Genomic DNA, 11,482 nt, shown 5'->3' on the forward strand with positions numbered 1-11,482 from the left:
GCTAAAAGCTGCTGATCTGGGGAAGGAGAGTCCAGGACTTTTGCCACAAAAAGATGAGCTGTAGTTCGCTTATGATTCTGCTAAGGATAGAGATGATAAATTATCATATTTTGAATAGAATTGAAGGATTGTTTTAGCCACAGTCACACCCTTGTCTTTGGCTACTGAAATTAAGTATTCTAGTATGGTATGGAAATTGTCTCCAAGAAGTGGTGTTATGTATAGATGTTTTCAGTGCAGATTGTGGTGGCCAACTATCTTCAAAAAGCAAAAAGTTTAGAGGTGTTAGCCACAAAAACGACGCTATTGAGAGTGGTCATCCTCCAATATATTCCGAGATTTGCACGCTTTATCCCTTTAGCTACTGAAGTTAAAAAGACAGCTGCTGTCTTCTCTGATAATGCACTCGTGGGTGCCACCTACTATTTGGTTTGGTACATGCTTGTTAGCCATGTAAGTCCATCTTTCATGAATTCACACATCTCATTATGTTTCAATATGAGTTGTCTGAAAAATGGAGTTATGAAAGAAAGTGTTGTGACTTACCAACGGATGCTGAGTTTAATGGCAAGGCTAGTTCCTCTAGCAAACTAAGGTTCAAATTCCATTGAAGGAGGTGCCCATATTTAATACCTAAACATGTCTAAAAAAAGGCTCCCTCCAATAGGAGGATACACATGAGCAATCAAAAAGGAAAGTGTTGTGATTGTATTGTGTTGTGTTTGTGTGATGTGACAGATAGTAGGGTCTGTGTGGTACTTACTAGCTATCGAACGAAATGACACGTGTTGGCAGAAGGCTTGTGCTGCTGCTGTTACTCAAGGATGTATTCCACATTTCTTATACTGTGAGAGTTCAAATAGGCGCCATCCTGGATATGAAGCCTGGAAAAATGTGAATGGGGATATTCTTGACAGGAATTGTGGAGCTGGGGGTGGGGTGAGGACCCACCATTTGATTATGGAATCTACACTCGTGTGTAATAGAGAAGGGTATTACTGCCTCCAGTGATATGTGGAGTAAATTCTTTCTATGTTCTGGTGGGGCCTTCAAAACGTCAGGTATATATATATGTTGTATGTATGTGTATGTTCATATATGTTCTTCTTCTCTTATTTTCATTTCCATTCATTTTGCTTCCAGAAAATATCCAGTGGTGTATGCTGCTAACTTTTTACTGACTAGTCCAAAACATGCTTAAACTTGACAGAAGCTTGTCTATTTAAGATGTTCCATGCTTTATTCTTCAAAAAGCATAATCATGGTGAGTAGGGAAAAACCGGGAACATGGCTTATATGAAATTTCATTATACAATAAACCCTGTTTTCAGTGTTTGAGATATGGAAATTCAGTATATAATGAACACTTTGAGATGACATGCCCACAACCCTGCATGATTTGTCCAATAAATGTAGTTATGTTTACTAAGTTGTTAGAGAATTCTACAGCTAATATTTAAAAGCCTAAGAACGTTTCGTTTTGTTTTCCCCAGCACACTTGGGCAGGGGCTTGACACGAGTACTTACATCGGGGAGGCTTTGTTTTCCATATTTATATGTATTTTGGGGCTTGTCCTTATGGCTCTTCTGATTGGAAAAGTGCAGGTAAGCAAAAGCTTAGCTTCACAGTTTTAGTTCCCTTATAAAAGGGCAATATGTAAAAATGAGACGATTTGGCTCAAAAGTTGCATGAAGAGTTCTAAGATTTGGGTTATGATGCAAATGAACAGAACTACCTTCAATCAATCACTGTTCGTCTTGAGGAAATGAGGATCAAAAGGCGTGATTCTGAGCAGTGGATGCATCACCGTGTGCTTCCTCAAGAGCTAAGGGAAAGAGTGAGACGCTATGATCAATACAAATGGATGGAAACTCGAGGAGTCGACGAAGAGAACTTGGTGCAGAATCTTCCAAAAGATCTAAGGAGGGATATCAAACGCCATCTTTGTTTGAACTTGGTTAGAAGGGTAAGTATACTCATGTATACCTTAATATTGGGAAGGTTCGTGCTTGTTTGGGATCCCAGACTGATTTTTGTGGCCTTAAAAGTCAGTTGGAGCAAAAAATGTGGTTTGGATCAACTTTTTGCCTAAAAGTCATTCTGAAGTTAGAGCAACTTTTCTTGGCTTTTGGCTTATGGCTCTTTCAAATTTGAACGTTTTAAAACTAACTTTTTAATATATCATGCAAAGAAAACATATCTAAACATAAATTACATTTTTACCTCAATTTCAGTTAATTACAAAAGTCAGTTAGAATAAAAGTCACATTTACAAACATTAACCCAAACAATCCCAAATAACCATCACAGTTCTGAACTTCTGTTTCTGAAATGTATTCCTTTTCCTCATCAGCTTTCTGTGTATGTCTAATCATATGCAGGTTCCTCTCTTCGCTAATATGGACGAACGCTTACTGGATGCAATTTGTGAGCGTTTAAAACCAAGTTTATACACAGAGGGAACATACATTGTTAGGGAAGGAGATCCAGTAGTTGAGATGTTCTTCATCATACGTGGTCGTTTAGAGAGTGTGACCACAGATGGTGGAAGAAGTGGATTTTTCAACAGAGGTCTTCTCAAAGAAGGTGATTTCTGTGGAGAAGAGCTTCTGACATGGGCATTAGACCCTAAATCTGCAGCAAACTTGCCATCATCTACAAGAACAGTGAAAGCTATCAATGAAGTAGAGGCATTTGCTTTGGAAGCAGAGATGTTAAAGTTTGTGGCTTCACAGTTCAGGCGCCTCCATAGCAGACAAGTTCAACAGACCTTCCGTTTCTACTCACAGCAATGGAGAACATGGGCAGCAACTTTCATCCAGGCTGCATGGCGACGGTATATGAAAAGGAAGATGATGGAGTCACAACTAATAGAGGAGGAGGAGGAGGAGATGGAGGATGAGGATGAAGACTATGGCTCAGATGACGATGGAAAAGCTTTGATTTCAAGAACTGAAAGTTCATCCAGGGCTGGATTTGGTTCAACCATTTATGCTTCTCGCTTTGCTGCTAAAGCCCTTCGTGGTCGTAAGCTTCGTTCTCTCCAAAAGCCTCCAGAACCTGACTTCAGTGTTTATGATCATAGACATTGATTCATTACTCGTTCAGCAGCTGAAAGAAAGTAATTTCTGTGTCGTCTGCCTGTCTTACCCTGTTCAAATGCAGAGAGATGAGAGTTTTAACTTGTATAGTAGAAGTGTAACTTAGTTTTTTGTGGCATGCGGGGCTTGGAGTATTGATAAACCTCCACCACTTTCGTTTCTGTAGGAGGTTCTGGTTACTCTGACGCTTGGAAGCTGTTTAATTGTTCATAGTATGCTCCTCTTGCGGGTTGTACATGTCATGTTCATTTTGATACTCTAAAAAAATGAACTAACACAAAAAAATAAAATAAAAAGCAGTTTCTTATATACCTTTTCAATTTTACGTATGCTTATAACCTGTTTGTATAAAAAATGCTTATAATGTGAGTCATGTAGATGTATGTTATATAACTAATCATACTATTTATAAGTCATAAATAGTACAGCTCATCCATAAATGTGTGTGGAGAAAATGTGTCCAATTAGTAAGCAAATAACTATTAGGAGTGCATAAGATAAAAATGCGCATATAGCATTGCATTGGGGTTGACTTTTCATATAAATTGGGTTGTATATTACATATGTTGACCGGATTTCCAGCAAATTGGTTCCGGGTTTTCTTGGGCACAATTGCTGGTGGCAGAAGTTTCAAACAACAAAAGAGGCATATGAAATATTACATCAAAGAATATACAAGATAAGAAAAGGTTGTGCTTTTGGAGAATACATAATCATTCAAAATAAGGTTGAGCGGATCCAGTAAGATCTTGAACCTGCTTCAGGACTATGATGCTCAACCCCGCCATGCAGAAGATGCTTCTAGCTCAACATCTTCTTCCCACCATGTGCTTGACTGCAGAATCACACAATAAAGGAACCAGATATGCAACTTATTCAGACATGAACAAGATAGGGTATCTCAACCCAATCCACTCAACGCACATGCCAACAGAAGCGAGAACAGCATCATATACAATTAAACCAAGGGAGAAGTGCACATAGTTCTTAGCTTTAATGCTCTATCATGTATGAAGAATAACAGTATTTTTTTTTTTTTGGCCAAAAGAATGACAGTATATTATAGTGCATAAAGTAACATTGTGTTAAGAACGGAAGAGCTTTGTTCTGGGGAAAAAAAAAAATTATTTATAATACTAAGCCGGCACTCAACTCTGAAGGCAATATGAACGATAGCTACTGTATCTTACTGCAAACACAAGGCAGGGTGGATCAAGCGCTAGCACACTTGAAATCATCATTTCACACAAGCAGCTAATTTAGGGCCACATTCTAGTTATAAGAAGAATGCCCAGGTAGGGCCATAGAAAGTGCAAATTTTACCCAGAGAGGAAATCCTGCGTTGAAATAAACAAATGACAGAGAAATCTAGCTACAGGCATACATAAAATTCTAAACGACAGATTCTTTATCAGGGGTAGACCTTGTAGCCTTTTCGAAGAAATTCTAGAGAGCTGCCCTCTTCCTCTTTAAGTCCTAGGACCCTCAACAATTCATCTTTGGCCTAGATCAGACAATAGATTAGCATGAAAGCATATAAAATTATAAAGAAAATAAGGTAAAGTCTATGAGCTTACTTCACCAAGGGTGAAGCGGGTTGCACTCTCAGCTACGCAAGCATAAGACCCATCTGCTTGCTTAAGCATCACCTGCCAAGGACCTTAACATATCATAAAGTTGAGGTCCAATGGTGTTTTTGTCAATGTCCAAAGAAAAAGGAGCAATAACAAACAATATGATCCAGGTCAACACTTGATTAAAAAAATATTTTGCCTACCAGGATACTGACGAAACAGTGCTCCACTGTAATTGACAATATAAGGAGCCACAGCAACTGTCTGAAGAATAGAATAAGTAAACAAGCAAAGCTCACAGTTGCATGCAGAATCAATATCTAGAGAAGATTAACCAAAGAGGTACCTTTGAATATTCTCTGATTCGAATATAGAACACTGGAGTAAATTGACAAAGAAATCGGTAGTGCAAATCTTTAGGTGGAAAGCCCAGAAGGCCTAAGTCAGCACTGTAAAGTCAATTGCAATAGTCTGTCAGTGATAAATGTATTTTAAGGATCCAGACAGATCAAAACTGAAAAAATGACAAGAAAACATACCGTAGGGTTTCTAGTTCAAGATTAAATAGAAGTGTTGGTGCTGAAATAGCAAATTTTTCCTGCACAATCCAACAAGTTACAGACTAATGGTTGATGATACGCATCATACTAAAGCAGCCTGCCACGGATGTAATAGATAATTAAATTCATTGAGGACTGTACAAATGTTTTGCTCTCAAAGTTGCCATACCACATACTGCTCTATGTAAGCAAGATCTCGCGTGCTGCAATTAATAAATATGTATAGCGTAGGAGGCTCACTAGACTTCCAACGACCTGTATTTGTAAGAAACATAAGTGTCAAACTAATTCTTTTGATCATGATCAGGTGATACAAACCTACACTCGATCTCAACAACATAAAACTTAAGGGTACACTTGGTACTTGGTAGGAGTAAAATGGTAGGCTGGCAATGCAGAGGAAAATTTTAACAAGGTATCTTAAAACAGAACAAGTCTAGATATATCCCCTCATTTCCATTCCTTCATTTGTACATTCACATCTTAATTCCACAAGTGACACCCTACAATAGTCACATAAATACTTTCCCCCCAATACTTGCCTTCATTCTCATCTTCAAAGTCAAAATCAAGGGTGTCTCTAACAGATCTGAAAAACGAAGTGATAGGTCCACCAGGCACGTCATCTAGGGAACCTATGGTAATGCCATCAATCTGAAGCATAACAAAAATGAATCTTTAAAAAAGAAAGACTTTAATATGAGGGAGACACTTTTTGTTGAGATACTTTTTGTGTAAACGACCGCCAATCAATTGTTAGTTGTCATTGTTGAGTTGGAAGGATACGTTGGAAAAAATTTTCCGAAGATGACATGTAGTTGGGCCAATACAAACGAATATAATGTTACATTGAATTGGACTCCAATCAGTTTTTCCCATCTTAATGACATTGAAAAAAAAAACAAGAAGAAAAAGAAGAATGGTGAACGTGATTTTTTTTACTGAATCCAAAGCTGCTTTGAACAACTCAGAGGCCCTTCTTTTTTCTGGTTTATCAGGGAATACCTACAATTAGAACAGAAATGTAATTGTATCTTGTCCAAATAAGAATCAGTATTTATAAACATGTACTTCTTGCGTGGGAAACTGAAGGAAAAAAATGTGTCTTCTTACTATGCAAGCTCTGGTCTCCCTCTTTTCCTGGAGCTTTCTCACAACAGCCAAGGCAAGTTGAATGTTTGCATCATTGTATTCATCTGAAGACCCCTTGAAATATTTAGGAATTTGAGAAAATTATGTGCAGTGTAATCAGGCAAACATGACTACAAAGGTCTAGAAATGAGAACAATGTCTTGAAGCATAAAATCAACATCTAGCCATGAAAATTTATAGATAATTAGATATAAAAAAAACAGAGGAAAAATGTCAAAACAATTGATACAAGGAATCACAATGATATTAAAACAAAAGATGAAAAAGAAACAACCGTAGATAAGGAGAAGTATATAGATCCACAATAACATGAAAGTTGTCATATACCACAAGTTTAAGCATCAAGAATAGTATCAGCCGCCAGACAAGTATAGCATGCACTTATAGCCATGATTCATGAATCCACTCAATCATCCATTAAATGTCGCCCATTAGTTTTAATGAATCTAATGGATACAGTCATATTGGATCCAACTTTTAATTGATCGTTATGGACAAATTATAAATTATAAATTGGATAACATCCACAGATGAGTCCTACATCAATAGGAACACTAACATATTTTACAGTATTCTAAGAATGTCAACTGGTCAAATTTGACCCACTTATTACAATACACCAAATCTGTACAACTGCAACTCCTACTAGATTCAAAGATGGAAAAGAATACAAAGATTGACAGTTCATGACCTGACAAGAGTTATTAACTTAATCAATAATGATTATTGAGAGAAAAGAATGGTACCTTATAAGACGAAATGTTGCTGGGCAGAGGCCTGAAGACATAAGCGCCGGGAGCAAAATCAGGTATAGAAATGATAGCGTATAAAAGCTACAACCAATAATGTCAAAACCTAAGGTACGCCATTTACATATATTCTTCCCACTAAAAAATTACAATCACGTCTAGAACCCACCGAAATAAACTATGCATTGAGAGTGCATTAACACGTAACAGTATGAACATTATAAGTGCATGGTTCCCAAGGAGTCATGACCGGTATGAGCATTATATACATGATTAATTATTTGATTATTTGAATCAGAGTATTTCATCATATATCGCACAACTAGATAGGCATAATATGACTTACACGGCTAAAGAGAAAGAATGCAGATATTGATACCTACCAGTGAGTGGTCAAATGGAGCACAAAAATCATGCAAGCACAACAAAAGATAATGCAAGAAGAAACGTTTATGCAAGATGTGATGATATGCGAACATACAAGATTCACCCATTTTGGCTACTCATATATTCACTAAGAACTCGGAATTACATTTCACTTTTCAACGATATAATGGCAGTTAATTTTGCGTATGCAAAAGTGTTTAACCGTACTGCTTAAAGTTAACCCGTTCACCAAATTTCCTAGCCAGTCAAAATTCTACCAGTGACTGGTCGAACATACTAGGTCAATGAACAAGAACGCAAGAGTTTATCAATTTTTCTTTTCTCCCCCCCCCCCCCGGGGGGTTGAAAAGAGTTTATCAATTCAGTGAGAGTTGAGTACGCCATAAATCTTGCAACAGCCCACCTAACATCCAATGCCCTTTTCCCATCGGTCGAATGGCGAACTTAATAGAACATAGTAAAACACCCACTACCAATCAAGTGAGAGCATTAACAGGGCAGTGCAAGATGCAGAATCCAGAATTACTCAAAATCGAGTATCGAATTGACACTTTTTAAGTTAAGAAAATGCAAACATAAAACTTCAAAGTTTTCTTTTGTCACATAGAAGTTCGAAGTTAAACACAGAAGAAGGGATAATCCAGCAATTGACTCTTCCACAAGTGAGTTACGCTACCAGCTACTAAGTGGGATAAAATGTCTCATTTTCATGTTTTAGAAATATGAAGTTACTGTACACCTAGTTTGAACTCATGCAAACCGAAAGCGGAAACATCAGAGAGTGAGGACTTTACGGGAAATCAATCTCAAGACGAGATTTTCCGTCTTCAAGAGCATAAGCGAGGGAATTCGCAGCATCAGTGACGAGAACTTCATAGGATTTGGGTTTATAAACAGCGACACCAGCCTTGGGATCAAAACCCGGCTTAGTTGAGGCCACATCTCTTTCAGCACATCGGATTGCCGTATTGAGCGGAAATTTGTGGAAACGTTGAGGAACAGAAAAAGCAGAGCGAAGAAAAGTGAAGAGATGGAAGAAGAAGAAGAAGAAAGAAGAGGAGGATGAGAATGAAAAGAGCGAAGAAGTGTGAACTTCGAAGGTGAAGCGAAGGCCATGGAGGAGAGAAGTGCCATCCGCGTCGTGCGGTGGCGCCACAAGGAAGAAGGATAAGGGGGAGAGAATTAAGGGAACATTATTTTGAATTGTCACACAAAATCTAAATTTTCAAAAAGTCCCACGAAGAAATGCACAATTCACAAATAATCATCAATCCCATTAACAAGGATCTCATTGATGAAAGATTTGAGCGTAGATGCATGCCTTGTTACTGGTAAGTCTCATGATTTAGTTCATCTAATTTTTTTATGTGAAAAAAAAATATTCATAGAGGGTTACATAATTATAGAGCGTTTCACTCATGCATAGCATCCTGTTGGAAAATATTGGCAAAATTATACAATGTGATGGAAAAAAAAACATTGTAATTACCAGATATTCCATGAGAAGTCAATCACAACTTTATGCGTAGAATATCACAACAAAATTGATACTACTCACTTATTATTAAGATATTTTTAGTAATTATTCCCTATCCTAAATGTAATACCTATTTTGTAATGTAAATTATACTATATAATGGGTTTTATATTTAGGATAGGAGAAGTATTATATTTGGTCTCTGATCTTTAACATATGAATTATATAATTAATTTGTAAAAATTAAAAAAATTATTTAAGTTAATTATTTATAATAAATAGATATTATTTTTCTTAAAATGTTTCTACTAATAATGTCCATTGAAAATATTTCTTGATGGAAACTCCTTAATATGTACCACTAGCATGTAGATTATTTATGAGCAAAATGAATAAATATCATAAGCAAAGTGAATGGGGATATTATATGTAGGACCTAATTAAATTTTGGGAAAATGACAATAAAATACCATGTGAATTTCAAAAAGACAAATAAGGCACCTGAATAAGCAAAATGACAAAGAAGGTATCAGGTACCAATCTGGAATTTTGATTTTTGATCTAAAGACCGAATTACCCTTATTATGTTTGAAAACTGAGGAGATAGAGAAAGGTAGAAACCGTTTCCTCCCAGCGAAAGCAATCCCCCCACTCGGCGAAAGAGAAACTGCCCCCACTTGGCGAAACCAATCCACCTACTCGGTGAAACTAATCCCTCCCCTCAGTGAAACCGAATCCCACTCGACGAAACCAATCCCTCCACTCAACGAAACTGAATCCCCCCACTCAACGAAACTAAATCCAAGCTCCTCTAGTCACCGAAAAAGGTTCTCCGATTTGCAAGGAGATTTGTATGTAAGGGGATTTGTAAACTATTTTCAGGAAATGTAAAGCTGCCTGATTTTCAAGTATTGTTAAATCATTTGCCCAGAATGTTACTACACGTATAACGAGATTTATAACTCGCGAAGTGAATTTGACCACTTCTTCAAGGGGTTTGACAACCTGTTTTGAGGGGCAGGGCAACTTTTTTCTACAAAAATATAATTCCATGCTGAATTTGACAAAAGACATAGTGAGATTTACAACTTTCACAGTGAGTGTTACTACATTTTCAATGGGATTTGTAGCCTTTTGTGAGGGGCTAGCCAATGTTTCTGTCAAAAACAAAACAATTCCACGCTAAATTTTACAAAACACATAATGGGAATAACAACTTTCACAGTGAGATGTACTACTTTTTCAATGAGTTTTGCAACTTTTTGTGAAGGGATGGGTAACTTTTCTATAAAAAACAAAACAATTTCACGCTGAATTTTACAAAATACATAATGGGAATAACAACTTTCACAGTGAGATTTATTACTTTTTCAATGGATTTTGCAACTTTTTGTGAGGGGCTGGGCAACGTTTCTGTCAAAAACAAAACAATTCTACACTGAATTTTACAAAATACATATTGGGAATAACAACTTTCACAATGATATTTACTACTTCTTCAATGGGCTTTGCAACCTTTTGTGAGGGGCGGGGTAAATTCTCTATAAAAAACAATACAATTTCACGCTGAATTTTACAAAATACATAGTGATATTTACAACTTTCATAGTGAAAATTACTACTTTGTGTAATGTAATGCACCATTCACGAAACAATATTTGTCAAAAACCAGCAGCCATATAACAGCAGATACATTACATATATTCAAATGATTGCATTTGAAGTACATCAAAGTAAACATTGAACCATTAACTTTCATACTAACTACATGTGTAATGGAATGTACCATTCACGTACCAGTATTTACCAAAAACCAGTAGTCATATGACAGCAGATACATTACATATATTCAAATGATTGCACTCTACTCTTGCGACGGTTACCAATTTCACCGACAGCACTTTACTCCTGCAACGGCGACAATGTAATTTCATAAAACCTTTTTCGGTGATTGGAGGAACTTGGATTTAGTTTTGCCGAGTGTGAGGATTGGTTTCTTCAAGTAGGGGGATTCGGTTTCGCCAAATGGGGGGATTGCTTTCGCCAAGAGGAGGTGATTTCTCCCTTTCTCCATCTCCTCAGTTTTCAAACATAATAAGGGCAATTCAGTCATTAGGTCAAAAATCAAAATTCCAGATTGGTACCCAATGCCTTATTTATCATTTTGCTTATTCAGGTGCCTTATTTGTCTTTTGAAATTCACATGGTATTTTACTGTCATTTTCCTTAAATTTTTAACTAACTTTTATATTAAATATCAGAAGAAATATATATATATTTTTGAAAACTACGGTAGTAATTTCCGCAATATGTTTCCAAAGGCACACTACTAGCATGAGGGATTGTGGTAGTTCAAAGCTTCGACACGTTGAACTGAAAGTGGATTAAAGATGTTGTAAAAAATAAATTAAGAATATTTTGATATAATTGAGTATGAAAACATATTTTTTAAAAACAAAAGAATGCATTTTATTAATGAAA

The 11,482-nt window shown here is 36.6% G+C and overlaps 1 protein-coding gene and 1 pseudogene across 1 annotated transcript; one reads left to right on the forward strand and one right to left on the reverse strand.

Annotated features, from left to right (window-relative positions):
• The first annotated feature begins 225 nt into the window (after positions 1 to 225).
• On the forward strand, positions 226 to 3,135 carry LOC114737305 (putative cyclic nucleotide-gated ion channel 7; annotated as a pseudogene).
• A 460-nt stretch (positions 3,136 to 3,595) lies between these two features.
• On the reverse strand, positions 3,596 to 11,114 carry LOC114737306 (protein LOW PSII ACCUMULATION 3, chloroplastic-like). Its single transcript, XM_028925220.1, has 13 exons — positions 10,963 to 11,114; positions 8,319 to 8,741; positions 7,135 to 7,165; positions 6,350 to 6,442; positions 6,179 to 6,241; positions 5,779 to 5,890; positions 5,406 to 5,491; positions 5,216 to 5,274; positions 5,023 to 5,125; positions 4,880 to 4,940; positions 4,680 to 4,762; positions 4,526 to 4,606; positions 3,596 to 3,937 (listed from the first exon to the last, which is right to left on the reverse strand). The coding sequence occupies exons 1-13, from the start codon at positions 11,112 to 11,114 to the stop codon at positions 3,878 to 3,880; spliced, it is 1,407 nt and encodes a 468-aa protein (XP_028781053.1). The 3' UTR covers positions 3,596 to 3,877.
• Between the last annotated feature and the right edge of the window lie 368 nt (positions 11,115 to 11,482).

Source organism: Neltuma alba, unplaced genomic scaffold (assembly GCF_004799145.2).
Source record: "Neltuma alba isolate B1F8T4 unplaced genomic scaffold, ASM479914v2 tig00013425_pilon, whole genome shotgun sequence".
In the NCBI taxonomy this organism is placed as follows: Eukaryota; Viridiplantae; Streptophyta; class Magnoliopsida; order Fabales; family Fabaceae; genus Neltuma; species Neltuma alba.

Excerpts from the sequence above, each read along its gene's own strand:
- LOC114737306 (XM_028925220.1), bottom strand. The coding sequence starts at position 11,114 with ATGACTGAATTGCCCTTATTATGTTTGAAAACTGAGGAGATGGAGAAA. Across the intron at positions 7,166-8,318 it reads CGTCTTGAGATTGATTTCCC|GCCTCTGCCCAGCAACATTT; the intron begins GTAAAGTCCTCA and ends TTATGTCTTCAG. Across the intron at positions 4,607-4,679 it reads CCCGCTTCACCCTTGGTGAA|GCCAAAGATGAATTGTTGAG; the intron begins GTAAGCTCATAG and ends TGTCTGATCTAG.